Here is a 15,865-nt window from a genome sequence, read left to right as displayed (position 1 = left end):
AGCTTGGGTTACTCTGTCTGCTGATCTATACTGGGAGAGAGATGGGGGATTTTTGACCCTGTTGATAGTCCTCAGGACCTTGGCAGCTTTCCGTGTTATCAACCAAGGTAAGCTCTTGGGGCAGCTGTCTGAGTTGGGGAGGGGGATACTGCACTGCAGTGGTTCTACTCCCATTTGGATGGTCAGCTTCAAAACCTGGTGCTTGAGCAGTAAGGCAACTCAGATTCTCTGGTATGGTCGGTCTTGTTTGCTGTGCTATTTCAACAGCTACATGAAACCACCGAATGGTTTTATCTGGAATTTTGAAGTGTGTTGCTGACATGCAGCTCTGTTTCTTCCATTCACCTTTATCAGGTGAGGCTGTGGATGAGCTAACCTGGTGTCTGGCAGCAAAATGGACAGGTTGAGGGTGAATGAACTGGAGCTCAAATCAGATGCTTCCAGTGAGTGGTTGTCCGGACCAGATAAAGGGCGTTCAACTTGCTCTGTAGGGGGCTGCACTCCCTTTGAAGGAGCAAGTCAATAGCTTAGAGCATTGATGGCAAACCTTTTATTCATTATTTATTTATTTAAAGCATTTCTATGCCGCCCCATTGCAACAAAGCCTTGGGGCAGCTCACAACACATAAATAAATACAGAAGTAATAAAACAAATAAATACTAAAATTATACAATAAATAACACCCCCCAGTGCATTCTCGGCTAAAAAAAAAAACTAGTTAATAAATACTTAACAGTTAAAATAAGTTTTAAATAAAAAGGTCTTAGCCTGGCGCCAAAAAACAAATAACGACGGCACCAGGCAGACCTCTCTGGGGAGCGCATTCCATAGATGGGGCGCCACCGCAGAGAAAGCCCTCCTCTGGGTGCTCACCCTCCTAATCTCATTCACAGAGGGTTCCTGGAGGAGGGCATCTGCTGCTGATCTCAAGGGGCGGGAGGGCATATATGGGTGCAAGCTTCCCTTTAGATAACCAGGTTTCAGCCTGGTTTCAGTAAACTATGCTCTGGTTATTTCTATTTTTAGAGACGGAGTGCCAAACTGCAAGCCAAACCCACTTATTTATCACAAAGTGCCAACACTGCAATAAAACCTAAATACTGAGCTTTTAGTTTAGAAAAAACACCTCACAGGCAGTCCAAGCAAATATATATATATATATATCCTTGGCAGCGCACTGACCGGCCATGCGAAAGCTCGGACGAGTTGTGGATAATGAGTCGTGGATAATGTCACGCCTGGTGCCACTACTCCTTCCCGAGCATGCGCATGCCCCCCATGCGTGCTGTTATCCTATGCTTGGCTTCTGGGGTGATGCTGGGGCGACTTGGCTCGCCTGCCGACAGAGGGGGCTCTGCATGCCCGCTGCAGCATGTGTGTCATAGGTTCGCCACCACTGGCTTGTGCTTCTCCTTGAGCCATCCTTGCCACTTGAGACTCAGGTGGCTTCAGTGCCGTGCGGGGGCTTCTGTCAGCTCTGGCTGGTGGCCCAGCTGCACCCCTCCCTGGACAGGAATCGCCTGGTTTCAGTAAACTATGCTCTGGTTATTTCTAAAGTAGGTTACTGCAATGCACTCTGTGTGGGGCAGCCTGTGAAGACTGCAGCTTGTCCAAAATGTGAGAGCGAGACTACCATCTCAGACCAGAAGGTCTGAACATATGACACCAATTTGGGGCTTTTTGCATTGCTTCTGAACCCAGTTCAAGGTGCTGGTCTTAACCTATAAAGCCCCATATGGGTCAGGACCACAAGACTTGATGGAATGCCTCTCCTGACCATTGTCTACTTGGACACTACGGTCAGCATCTGGGGCCTTCTTCTGATTGCTACCTCCAAGGGAGGGTCAGTTGGTGCAATGAGGAAAGGGGCCTTCTCAGTGGCAGCCCCCCAGTTATGGAACAAGCTCCTAGCTGTGGCCCACCTCCTGCCAAGTCTACTGTCCTTTCAGTTCTAGGTTAACAGTGCCTTACGTGCCATGGCATTTAACTGCTCTGACTGTATATGGGAGTATTATATCAGCTGCTTAACAGGTTTTATTGTTCTAACTTGCCCTAGCTATTTAAGTGGTTCAAATCCAGTCTTTAAATTAGGTTTTTAAATTCTACAGTGAAATGTTACAACATTTTAAAGTATTTTCTGCATTTTATTGCATTGTATGAGTTGCTGTAAACTGCGTAAAGAAGTTCAACTATTGTTCAGTTCTGTGCAGAAATAAAATAAATAGCTAAATAAACAATGTATTTTCTGATCCCATTTCCTCCTCTGTCTTGAAATTTTAATATTTTTACCTTGCAATCTATGCATCTTTGCTGATCCTCTTCACTCCCTGCTCTGCCTTGAAATTTCCCCATTGCTGTTCTGTAACCCATATGTATCTCTGACAGCTAAGAACAGGAGACCACTGGAGGACGTGACAAGCATGAATTTGGGGGAAAGAGCTGAAAGCAGCTGGCAGCTGCAGAGAAGGCACAGGGTGTGGAATTGCTCTGTAGGTGAAGCAGCACCTTTCTCAAAAAGGGTGATCAGTGGCAAGGCAAACCAGAGACGTGGAGGATGAAATTGACAAGGACACTGACAAGAAGGGAGTATCTCTTAGACAGGCAGCATTGCACTTCTGTGCACTCACTCAAGACTCTGAATAAAATAGATAAATGCAACATTCACAAACACACAACTGTATTCATATGGATTCTGAAAATTATATTCATTTGACCATTTGATGCAGAAGCTGGTGAATTTCCTTCCTGAGCCAGCATCTCCAGGGCCCCATTGCAGAAAGGGTGCTAAGACAGGGAACAAAACAAGAAATTCTGCTGCAGGGGTGTCTGGGATCTGTGCCAGGGGCAGGCGGGGGTCTGATGGGGAAACCATCCATGGCAAACTGCAGTGCATCTGATCATCTGTTAGGAGTACTCTGGGTTATCAAGCAAACAGCCAACCCATGGCGGATCGATGCGACATTTGGACTTATCCAATATCTGCTTTTGAAAGCCCTGAGTTTCAGAAGTACTTGAATGTATGGCATGGGGACTGCTGCTTGAGATACAGCAGCCTAATTTTCCTGGGTTCTTGGAACTAGTTGTAAGAAACAACCCAACTCCCTCTCCTCTCCTCTCCTCTCCTCTCCTCTCCTCTCCTCTTCTCAGCCTGGGCACATGAAAATCTCTCTCTCTCTCTCTCTCTCTCTCTCTCTCTCTCTCTCTCTCTCTCTCTCTCTCAATCTCTCGATCTGTGTGTGTGTGTGTGCGCGCACGCATATTTATGCATTTTTTGAAAGCTGCCTCTTTTCAATTTCCTAGGGAATCTAAAATTTCTTCTAGTGAAAAGATGAGGATTGGTGGAAGTGATGAAGCTGCCTGGATGCAGATATGTGAGCCAACAGAAAAGGACAAAGGGCATTATACCTTTGAGGTGTTTGATGGCAAGCAGGCCCACAAGCGGACAATTGATCTATCTGGACAAGGTACGACTCTTTAGCCAAGCTGCAGTATGTATCTCACTGTACTTAGGGGCCACCTTAGAGGAAAGAAATTTCCTCATTTACGGTTTGCTTAATAATAAACATGGATCTTTTTCTTGGAATGTTCATGGCACGAGATCAGCCTCATTCATCCTTTGTCGCTTCTCCTCAGGGCTGACCTTCATCCCTGTTTTTAGCTGTGTTTGAAGTGTCTCTGCCATGTGGCAGGTTATTATTTTTTAATAACAACTAAAAAAACAAAACTGCTACCAACCAAATATATGTTGATGCTGATTCCAAAGGCTTGTTTTCTAATACATTAAAATACTTCATTGCAGCCTATGAAGACGCCTATGCAGAATTCCAGCGACTCAAGTAAGTCTTATGATTTTTAAACTTAGACTGCAATGACCTTAGCTTTGTTGTCAGAGTCATTGTAACATGATATTTTCTATTTCTTTTTCTCCCACTATAGGGCAGCTGCTTTTGCTGAGAAGAGTAAGTAAATTCTTTATTCATTATAAGGGAGTGTTATAATAATTTTAATTAAGACCAGGACCTTCAATAGTCCAAAATCTAATAACAATAAACCTCCATTTCTCCTGGTTCCTCTCCTTCAGATCACTAACATGTCCTAAGTTCTGTGTTTTACATGTTAAAATCAATGCATCTCTTTATGTTACTGTCTGAAAAGAACTGCAGCCAGACCTAGAGGGTATTTATGCTAAATGGAATGACGGAACTTAAATCAACAATAAAACCATCACAAAAGGAAGCCACACTTGAAAGTATAATGACCCCTACCTTATGTTTCTGTCAGGTTCATCCAACTCTGTGAGAGTACAGTGTTTCTCCCCCTTTTTTCCAGTTAAGCAAACTGGTGTCGACTGCTGAATCTTGGTCAGAGTTTGACTATCTATGAAGCACAACAAAAATGGAGGAATAATACATTGATTTGACTTGCACCCCTCCTTTCTACCCTTTCACTCATAACAGACACTCGGCAGCTGACACACACAATTTGAGACTGGTTAACACAACACAACAATGCATTAAAATACAGTAGCAACCACAGAATAAAAGCAGCATTTAACTCTGCAAGCCTGTGTACAGGCAAAAGCCCTTCTTGCATAAGGCCTGCTTCTGCCCACTGGTGGAAGCATAGCAGAGAGGAAGCACAGCTGGCCTTTCCTGGGAGCGGCCTTCAAAAGGGACCTCACTCTTCTTGCCACCAAATGTGCCTCTGAAGGTGGTGGGCTCTGCAGATGTTCTTACAGACTGAGTCAGTTTGTGTGGAAAGGTGTTCTTTCAGATCCTTTCTCAGGTGCTCCAGGTGAGAGAAAGGTTGAGGGAAAGTACACCCCAAAGTGAGGCTGCATGTCTGGTCTTAGGGAAAGCTCACATCCTCCAAGTTCAATCTGAGACATGTTTGGTGGCTCCCTGGGGTCAGTAAATATCTGGGTCCACAAAACGGGAGAGGCTTGTCAACCTGCCCTGCTTGGTTCGGACAACCTTGAGCAGCGAGTTGGCAGATGCAAGTACAACAGGAAGGGAAGCAGGTGTCCAGCAAAGGGCTTGCATCTCAGAGATTACCTTAACTTGGGTTTTAAAAGATAACAGAATCACCTCTGCAGGTAAGTAGGAATAGCTGACTAGAGATAAAGGATGACAGATTATGCATTGACAGTGGTGAGGAATCTGAGTGATGCAGGAGAATGAGGTGATAATATAGTTAGGAGGACTGTCTGTCATTCACAACACAGATTATAAGTCTGGTACCCTGAAACCTGAGCCTAAACATCCTTCTTTATGACTTCCCTGTAATAGGCTTAGAACGGCAGCCTAGCACTCCAGCTTCCAGGGGAATATCTTAGTTCATCATATTGTGCTATGACTGCTCTAAACCATTATGTTGACATTATGATGACAGAAGCGAGTCATTTCATATTTCCTCTGGCAATCATTTCACCTGAAACGGTCAGCTCAGGTAGTTGCCTAATGCATATGCAGGGCAGCCAAACCCACCAATGCAAACTAGGCAGCCTCCCAAGATGAGACATTTCGTGTTTTGCAGAAATGAACTGCAGCTTGCATTTTAAAATGTATCTGCTTTGCAGTGCCTGCTTAAAGGGTAAAGTGGGTTTCTCAAAACAGGTATTTAGTCCAGACTAACAAAACTGTGGAATACAATAGTATAATAGTTAATTAAATTAAAAAGAGATGCCATCATAATAATCCAAGTCAACTCTCGGCCATTTAATGTGGTGTAGTTATGCTGCTCAGTCTGTTCTCTCACAACTTTTAATTCACCTGGACCACCAAGAGCCAACAACAACCCAAATTTCTATCTAGATCTGTATATATAGCTATAAATAGCCACCTGGGGCAGTTGAGTTAGGCAAAGTAGAATCCTTTGATTTTCCAAAGTGCTTGAACATGTAGAAATGGTTTAGCATTTCTAGGAGAAAATTGGAATGTTGACCCTGTTTTTCCTAGCAGGCTTTTCCAGCTCATAAGCCTGACCAGGGAATGGCAGTGTGTGAGCAGCAGCACATGTGGTGGATCTGCTTTGCACATCCCAGTGTGTGTTGCCCCCACCCTGTGATTTGTCCCCCTGTGGTGTTGAGCGGCAAGGGCTGAAGAGGGGTTCTACTCATGTCCATTTATATGTGAGTAGAACTCTCCATGCACCTGGGGACCCTGCCCTTCACAGGACCAGAGTTCAACCAGAAAGTTGTGCCAAATTAGCACAAATTCCTTTGCCTTCCAGTGCATTAAAGCTTGCTTGTTTCCCACTTCAGAAACTTCTTATGGAGTTTTGGTGCACATAGAAATGTAATAATAATAATAATAATAATAATAATAATAATAATAATAATAATAATAAGTATAAGTCTTCATATGGAAAGCTTTGAGAAAGCAGGAGGTATAAAGATGCTGTGCTATGTAATAATCTGAAATATACAAGCTCCAGCTGACATGGCATGCAAAGATTTCCCATTTTGTATATTCTCTAAATGTTAGGAGTTAGTCCAGGGTTCTTTGTCCCATCATTTCAACCAGACAAGTGGCAGGATGGAGGGCACCTGCACTAGCTCAAGATTCTGCATGCTTATTCTTCCATAGGCAATATGTATTAACAGTCACTTAATTGCTTTGTGTTCATAGATCGTGGTAAAGTGCTTGGTGGTTTGCCTGATGTCGTGACCATAATGGAAGGGAAGGTAAGGATGAAACACATTGTCTGGGTATCCTAGACTCACACATCAAAACAGATTCTTTTAAGCAGTAACTTGTAAAGTGCATTAGCATTACAAGGGTCTTATGAAAAGAGATTAATCCCCCTAGTTGTTTTTAAAGCCAGGCATTTATTTGAGTCAGCCCACTGCAAGGGTATTGCTGTTACAGGCAGCAATACTTTTTCGCAGGGATGGGTAACTTGTGGCCCTCCAGAGGTTTTTGTCCGCATCTCCCATCAGCCTCACCATTGGCTATGCTTGCCAGGGATGAAGTGAACTGCAGGCCAAACATCTGGAGGGCGACAAGTTGTCTGCTCCTGCTCTGCACTCTTGCTGGAGCAAGTATTTAGAGCAGAAATGTATAGGATTGCACTGTAAATGTGCCCAACATCCACATTAGCTCCCATGAAAAGGCAGCCAAAGAAGAGCAAGTCAAGCTAAGAGATGGATGGATTCCGTAAAGGAAGCCACAGCCTTGAATTGATAAGAGCAAAGCTGTCATGGATGGGACATTTTGGAGGGCTTTCATTCATGGGGTCGCCATAAGTTGGAAATGACTTGACATAGCAGCAGACAAAAGGGGCGAAAGAGTGTGTAGGCAGTGCACAATAATAAAAATTCAATGGGACAGTGGCAGACCAAGGTGCAGGAACATATAAAATAGTAAAAGTGGAGAAACATAGAGCCTGATAATTTTGATTTTAACAATCATTTTGACCATTGTGGGAGTTAAATAAGGCTGAGCTATAGCAAAATACCTGAGACAAAACACCAATACAAGTAACTCAATGAAGACATCTGAGATGGTCTGAAGATATCCCCTGAGGTTTCTGTCTCTGTAGGAACTTGTTTGCTCATTAATACCAAGTGCTATGAAGGCTGATTGTGCCGGGAACACCCAACCAGGTAGCAGTTCCAGGAAGTGAGCCATACCATTCACAGGGTGAAAGCGAGAGAGCGAGAGCTGATTTTTAACTTGACCACCACTTTATGGGTTACAGCTTGGAGCCTGATATGGTACAGGGAAGGATCCTCAACTTGGCAGTTTGCCTGCTGTCCAGTCCACATGCCAGGCCATGTGTTGGGTGGCCCTTTAAAGAGTGAGGTTATCTCGAAGCATGGGTGGATCCTGACACAGTGATTGCCCTTTCTATGGTCCCTGCATCCTTGGGCATGCGGTCAATACCCAGCACTTGAGCTTGGGTGTAGATCGGGATCTCTAAGGAATCTGCTTCGAGGGTTCGAATCTGTCAGATGTCTTTGGTTCCTTTACCTGCAGCCTCATGGCTGTGAGTCTGGCTTGATGCCAAGCATTCATGTGGGCACCCACCAGAAATTGAGCCCATGTGGATGCTCTGCAAGTAGCATTCCTCTTCCAGGCACATGACTTTAAGTCCCTGTTGCTCCTGCACATGGTGTGGACGGAGGTTGTTGGTTGCTCAGCTGGAATTCTGAGAGTATTCATAGACTTCCCCTTGGCTCAGCTTACTTCCTAAGTCAGGGCTGAGCACAAGAAGAAACCTGGCAAACAGAAGAGAGCTGGATCTCGAGAGGATTGCCATGGCCTTAAGTGCTGCTCTCTGGCTCCACCCCCAGGAACCGTCCCCGCTCTCGTTCAGTTGAATTTGGATCCAGCACACTGCCACCCAGTGCTTGGGTCCTAAGAAAGGTTAATGGAGGAAAAGTGTCCCATCCCCTTATAGCATCCCTGAACCCTCTGAAAAGCATATTCAGAGAGCCAAGGGGTCCTCTTAGGTAACATGCAGTGTGGCACCAGGGGCTCTGGGGGAGCTGCCCCCCAAAAGGCAGAAGCACCAGTCTGATAATGGCCAATTTTCCCATTCTCCCAATAGTCTCATCCCATATTGTTCAGGAGGATCCCAAGCATGGAGGAAAAACGTCCCTTCCATGACCTTCCTTGGTTCCCTTACCTTAGGATCAAACTCAATGTTTCTGATGAGAATAAGCTTGGAAGGGAAGGGAAGGGAAGCCAGAAGAAGAAAATATTACACAAGGAACTAGTGCCTAATATGGTCATTTCTGGTTTTTATTTTCAGACTCTGAATCTGACCTGCACTGTGTTTGGCAATCCTGACCCTGAGGTGCTCTGGTTTAAGAATGACAAGGAACTTGAACTGAATGACCACTATGTAGTTAAACTGGAGCAAGGAAAGTATGTCAGTTTGGTCATCAAGGGGGTGGCATCAGAGGACTCAGGAAAGTACAGCATCAATGTCAAGAATAAGTATGGTGGTGAGATGGTGGATGTCACTGTAAGTGTGTACAAACACGGAGAAGAAATGCCTGAGATTAAACCTACTGCTGCTGGTAAAGCAAGGCCAATACCTCCAGAAGCAGTTTGAAAATGCAACAAGCAGGATAAAAGCGGGGGAAGTGGCAGGCTGTAGACCCAGAAGGGTTGTGCTTGATAGACGAAAGGCTAGAGAGAAGCTGTAGCTGTTCCGTAGTGTTTTTTGCAGTAGGTAACTGGCAATTGTCTAAGGAGAAGTTAAGCTTTTTGAAGTGTGCATGACAGTCTTGCTTGTCTAACAGTACCATCAACAGTACCATCCCCATATGCAATTTCATCATTTTGTACAGAAATGTTATGTGGTTCTTGCCAACAACAAAAGGCCCTTACAGTGGCAGCTGTCATTAACTTATATTCAGATCATTATTATATCCATGGGATGCAACTCTCCATATTGCAACTGAAATAACAGACTGTTTAGTTTTATGTAAGGCATCTCACTTCTTTATCTGAGCTGTGCCCTCAGTGCTTTTGTAAAACCCCACTGCACTTGAGTGGACTGCAGAGATGTAAACACATTCAAGACTGCAGCTTCAAATAAATCAGGTGAGCTGAAAAATGACCTTCTAAAGTTATCCTTTGTGGCATCTCTATTTTGTAGTGCAAGCTCATCTTCAGTAGTATTTTACAATCACCATGGACTCATTTAAACCATAAGTTTCCCAGTTGTTTGTTTGTTTTCCCCCTGCTTTGTGCTAATAAAAACTTTAAAAGTCACCTTGTGTTTCTCTCTGCACCAAATTACACTTAACTAGTTCCGTTTACTCTTTTTCACTGTTTAATTATTGCTTATTGCACAATTTCACAGATGGTAGCATGCAGACAATGGACTTATAATAAAGAAAACAAATTATGGTTAATCATAGTCACTCCATGCCACTTACTACATTAATTTTACACTTTATGGCACAGTCAGCAAGCAGTTAGGAAGTAGTGTCAGGAGACCCCTGTGCCATTTGGTAGCTTCCTAGGATAATTACACATCCAAGTTGGGTCTTATCCCAGGAAGGCAAAATAAAAACTCTCTTTATGGTGTTGAGGCTGGCCTTAAGCTCAATCCAGCAAATGTTTTACTGCTTGCAGGTGCATCGCTCCATGGTGGGATTGCTCAGGCATTTTGTGGCAGGTAGGTAGAAAGGAGCTGATGTACTCTTTCGTGTGGCTGTCATTCAGGTGGCCCAATCAACCTGCAACTTCTTCCTATCTGGCCAGCAGAGAATTACCTTGCTGGTGTCAGTTCTAGACTCCACTCTCTCCTTGCAGATCCCACCTAAGTTAGAAATGATTGGATGTATGCTGAACCCAACAGAGTCTGGATTCATCTATTGTCCTCAAATCTGGATCATTTCTTAAGCCAGAGGTACCAATTAGAGCATCCCAGAAGGGAACATTGTTGGAACTAACCTAATTAACACATGATCTTTTTTGTGTCTTTCGTCATACAAGGAGATTATTTCTGGACAGAGAAATGATGTTCCTTCTGAAGTGCTGAGTAACTAGTGCACAAAAAGCACTGCACTTGCATTTACAACACAACAAAAATCATATCATTTGCATTGGTTCAGGCCCATATTAGCACAGATGTGACACCGAAGGTCATTTAATTCACTATCTTCATAAGAAAAGGAAGCACATTATTTTTCTTCAATGTTTTTACTCGAAAGTTTCTCATATTTTACATGTTGATCCTTATAGTTCTGTAAACTGTCTATTTTGAGCCAAAATGTAGTGAAGGATATAAATAAAGTCATCCCTCTCTCAAGTTTACTACCTCCCTTGGAGGTAGTTCAGAGGTATGATGAATGTCAAACTTCATAATTTCTGGGCTCAGAGCAGCTCCAAATGCTTGCCTTCATGGCCCTAAAAGTTCTATGTCTTGAATTATAAGCTGATCTAAAAATAAAATAAAACCCTCCCTGTTCTCTTCTCCCTAACTAATCTTGTGGCAGACCTAGGGTGGTAACAAGCAGAGCTGTCTGAAAGCATTTTGCTGTCTGGGGAAAAGAACACGATGGTGCTCCCCCACTTTCCATGTACACAAGCCATCAGTACTTGAATCTTACTTTAGTACTAGGGATGGGATAGCATCCTTCATCCCACCTGAAGGCAACAGGCTAGTTTAGGGAGCCATGTTCTCACCTCCAACACCTTCTAAGGTGGCTCTCTCATTCTGCCTAGTGGTCCGGCCAGGTTTCTGGAGAACCTTCTTGTCTCCTCTTCCTAGAATGCCACAGCAGCAGTGTCCTGGATGCCAGGTAGCCTAGGAATTTCAGGGCTTTTTCACCGAGTCCTTGAGATGCCAGAGGATGAAGGGCAGGTACCCTGGGCCTCCTAAGGAAGGCTTGCCATTGCCCCTGTTTTGCTGCTTGAGAAAGGCAGGCGAAAGGAAGGGGTGTGGGGTGGGGGTTAGGCATGCCCATTGTTCATGAGATGTTGGAGGAAATCGCTCAAAAACACCATCACTGAATGATATCCCCGAATCAGATCTTCAAATTTACAATGGGGGATTAAAGCAAAATCCACAGTATTTTCTAACTCCAGGGGCATATAAGGTTTGTTGGCTTGCTGAAGTCAATTGTGTATTGAGCAAACAGGGAAATTCGTACACTACATTACTAGATTCAGCTGGGAACTTCTCACAGCACACAAAACAGCTAACCTTTCTCTGTCTCCCTCTCTGTGTGTTTCTTTTACACTGCATAGGTTATATTTAGAAGAGAACCAGATTATTGTATGTTATGGCAGCTTTTTGGAAGTGTCCTTGGGCACTGCAGTCAAGGTTAGACTCATCTCAGCTATGCCTTTAGCTGGCCCATTTTAGCTAACTAAGCTCCATCCACTTCCTTTCAGGTAGAGGGGGAAGAATTTATGGTGACATTTAATCCTTTGCTGAAGTAGAGAAATTAGCACTAGCTGGAACACTGTTTTTAAAAGGCTGAAGATTTGTAATAAGCACTTACATTTTTTCACTAGCAAAGGTAGCAGTTTTTACTTTATATGGATTTTTAAAGGATTTTGTACAAGTAACAGGCACTGACACACTGAAATTTTCCAGTCTGAGATATGGGATGTATGCATATGGAAGCAGCCATTACTGCATAGATCCTTCTCTGGAGAGGAGCTAGTGCATGAAAATGGGCACAGCACTTCAGTTTCCCTTCCCAGTCTGACCGTTGGGACAGCACATGCTTTGGGTTCGGTCTTCCCCCTCCTTATCCACCAAGTGGTTTATGTTTTAGGCTACAAACAGCATGACAAGCGATCTTGTATGGTATTGGGAATGAAAGGGGAAGTTGCTCTTGGCACATGTTCCAAGGTTAGGCAGATTTGGAGTCAGATGAGGAGGAGAAGGAGCAGCCCTGGGAACCAGCACTCCCAGACACTGTGAGGGGAGAAGCGGAGTGGCTTACCTCAAGGCCGCCTCCTCCAGGTGGACTCTGAGAATAGTCAGCTCCCACAACTGCCGGGAGGGGGCATGGGATACGAGCTCCAGGAGCCAGCTAAGCCTGGTATGACTCTTGACCCCATGATGTGGTGATGGGAGAGAAGGGCTAGCCAACTAAAGGGGCGGTGTACAGAGAAGAGGCTCGCCCACCTCCAAAATGGTCCTCCCAGAGGTACTCAGAAGGAGGGTTCTGGGAAGTAGTTGCTAGACTGTTCAAAGAACTGCTCTGTGCATGCTCAGAGACTTGTTGTGTGGTGATTGTGCTTACTGGAGGTACATGCATGGAAACATGCCAGAAAAACAAAAAACAAAACAAAAAACCACCCCACACATATTCTCCCTTTCCATTATTTATACTCCAAGAAACAAACACTTATTTAAAACTCCATCATAAAACACAGATAATCACATCAAGCAATCACATCAAAAAGTCTCACAGTTAAACTGACTGGACATGATTGTTTAGTTACTGGGAACTTCCCAGTGCATTCAGTTGTGCTTACATCTGACCACAAGGTTCAGCTTGAAAAACATGTGCAGCCAGTTGAAATGCAACCTTTTCACTGCTAATTATAAAGGCAAGCAACCTTGCAATGAAGTATAATCATGTAAACTGCTAGCCAGAAGCAGGAGCTTCATCAAAGAGAAGGAAAGAAGTATTCAGCCACTACTTTTTGTAAGCCGCCCTGAGATGCTTTTGCACATAGGGCGGGATATAAATATTTTAATAAATAATATAAATTAAAAAAATACTTGATCATTTGCAGCCTTCTCTGCTCAGCAGTCTCAAGCAACAACAAAACTTGAAATGCTTGTGATTGTCTCATTCATTTGCCATGGCAAGGAAGGTCTGTCAAATTCTTAGTGCTCTGAGAGATGGGGCAAACACGCCTGCTTTTGGGGGTGAGGGGAAGGGTCCTGGACCTGTGCTCCCCTGCATTCCCCTCCACTACCCAACTGGGAAGCTGAGAGAAAGGATAGGAAGATGTGTTTAGAAGAACAAATCCAAGTGGAGACAAGCCCTGACCTTGAACCAAGGTCCTCCTAAACTGTTGCAGGCCATTAGGAAGAAGAAAAATAAAGATCGACATGCCTAGCACATGGGGGAGCTGGGAAAAAAACCTTTTGACTATGGAGAAAGCAGCCAGATAGAAAGGAGTGGCTGATGAACAACCACTGGCTGTGCTTTCTAAGATATGAAGCTCAACCGGACTGCTGTGACGTTTGAGATCACAGCTGCACGCGCAGAACAGTTGGATACATGAAGTCTTTGATGACACGATCCCCACATTGAGTTTTGATTAGAATGCAGGTACTCAGGTTGAATGAGGGACCCACGCCTGCGTTTATCAGCTGCGTTCAATAGCTGTTGTCAGCACTTTGGGTGTGTGTCTGACTTACTTCCCCCCACGCCAGAGCTCCTTACAAAGTGCTCTCTGGGCTTAATGGGGGACTTTTTTATGAGACCGATGCACTGGTTTGCTATTAAGCTCCATGTCGGATGCTTTCCTGTTGTGCTTTCCTAGGCAACTGCAGCCTGAAAGAGAGCATAGCTGGCTGGTCAGTGAGTTACGCCGATGAGAGTGAGGCCGCCCCATGTTGGCGGGCCCAGGTGAGGCTTGCTTTCCTCCAATCACCTGCTCTATTTATGTCATCTTCGATTTGTTCACTCCTGATATGCTTAAAACAAGCTCTGTGCCTTTTTCTCAAAAGGGCAATGCACAGGGCTTTCTTAAAAATAGATGCAAGATTTCTTGTGATTTGATTGTCCTTTGGTACAAATTGTTCCTTCCGACCCAAAAGAAATGCATGTCTAATATAAAACTATCCACACATGGTGCAGGAGACAGGGGTGAAAGTATTGCTGAGATAATTGGGAACAAGCCTGCGGATGGTTCTGAAAAGGAAACTTTGAGGGAGAAAATAAGGCACGTTCTTTTCAAAAGGGTCAAGTACTTTGATAAGGCCTCTAGGTGGCACCAAAAGAACAAAATAAAAATGTGGTTCTTAAAAATTCTCCCAACTCTTTTCATATCAATCGTTTTGATGCAAACACATCACTTAGGGAATAGGAGATTATTAAAAGCATTATACTTCTGCCAGGGACAAGGACAGCACCAGCAAATTATAGTTTCCAGGAAATGGGTGATTTTTCGCAATAATGCGGCCTATTTATCTTTGCATGATGCATGTTTGCTGAAATCAAAATGCAGTCTGTGAGATATTACAGGACTCTTACAACGCTGAGATTTATGTTGAAGATGACATAAATATGGCACGCAACCCAACCATTGCAAATGGTCATTATAAACAGAGATGGAAATTTCTACTGCCGGATCTTACTGCTCCATCACATTTTACTTCAGGACATTTTCACTGCATGACTCTTTGCTGAGACCCCAGAATCTGTAATCGGCAGTAGCAATATCCATTGTACAAGTGGGTGAGAATTTCATTTGCGGTTCTCTCCATGAATGGGATGGAAAGAAGATGAGAGGAAGCAAGACTGACCAATTTGTCCACCCCTGCTGAAAGTTTTGAGTAAATCCCGTCATCTTCCGTGGTGCTCACTCTTGGGAAAGTCAGCTTGGGAGAAGGGCTGCACTTGCTTTTGCTCTGGGGTTGAGGGGAAATGTAGGTACTGATCCCACTGCCTTCATCTCATGGGAGGCAGGGCAACAGCAAAAGGCAGCCCCAGAGCCTTCGCCTCTTCTTTATTCATCCCTTCTCCTCCACAACTTTTTTGTGAGGATCTGGGGATGATCTGTCAATTTCCCTCCTTTGACAGCAGCAGCAACAACTGTGCTTGTCCATTCTTTTGCACTTGTGCATTGCTAATAAATTAAAACAACACCTTTTTTAAAGGGCCAAGCTTCCCTTTTCAAATCTTCTTATTTCTCACACGATTGTATTTATATGTGACACAAGCTCATGATCTCAACACAGTTAAAACTGCACTGTATTTATTACAATGTGACTTAAATGTGTTCTGTATAAATTCTGTGATAATGCTCCCTAACTAATGGAAGGAGCTCTAGTATGGATCCATCTCTTGCTTATACCTATCAGAAAAGAGATGTGATGGTTATAGGTTCACCTAAAAAACAAGCAGGCCAGCATCTTGTTCCATTCTGAATACGGTTCCATGCCCCAAGATGCCCTAGAGCACTGAGACTTTACCCTCAAGGGGTAAGTTTTAAGGCCCTAAACAGCTTTGGACCTGGCTATCCAAGGAACTATCTGATTATGAAACTATCCACTTACTAAGATACAAGGTTACTGTTTCTCTTAGAGGTCCCTACATACATGAAAAGCACCTTTCTCCTGGGTCACTTCCAAATTTCAGAATGTGCTCCCTCAGTTGCTACCATTTGTCCCCACTCTGCTGGCTTTTAGAAACATCTGTTC

General features: G+C 44.0%; 1 protein-coding gene across 1 annotated transcript in view; it reads left to right on the top strand.

The window, feature by feature from the left end:
* Nucleotides 1-9,225, top strand: part of MYOM2 (myomesin 2) — a 107,937-nt gene extending 98,712 nt beyond the window's left edge. Inside the window, exons 33-37 of the mRNA XM_044419180.1 lie at nucleotides 3,302-3,465; nucleotides 3,801-3,837; nucleotides 3,938-3,960; nucleotides 6,631-6,686; nucleotides 8,759-9,225. Of these exons, the coding sequence (XP_044275115.1) occupies nucleotides 3,302-3,465; nucleotides 3,801-3,837; nucleotides 3,938-3,960; nucleotides 6,631-6,686; nucleotides 8,759-9,064 (586 nt within the window). The 3' untranslated portion in view covers nucleotides 9,065-9,225. The remainder of the gene's footprint in view (nucleotides 1-3,301; nucleotides 3,466-3,800; nucleotides 3,838-3,937; nucleotides 3,961-6,630; nucleotides 6,687-8,758) is intronic.
* The last annotated feature ends 6,640 nt before the right edge of the window (nucleotides 9,226-15,865 follow it).

The sequence above is a fragment of the Varanus komodoensis genome, unplaced genomic scaffold, assembly GCF_004798865.1.
Source record: "Varanus komodoensis strain SLA01 unplaced genomic scaffold, ASM479886v1 scaffold10, whole genome shotgun sequence".
Classification (NCBI taxonomy): Eukaryota; Metazoa; Chordata; class Lepidosauria; order Squamata; family Varanidae; genus Varanus; species Varanus komodoensis.
Note: the sequence above shows the minus strand (reverse complement) of the source record. Positions and strands in the feature narration are given on the sequence as shown.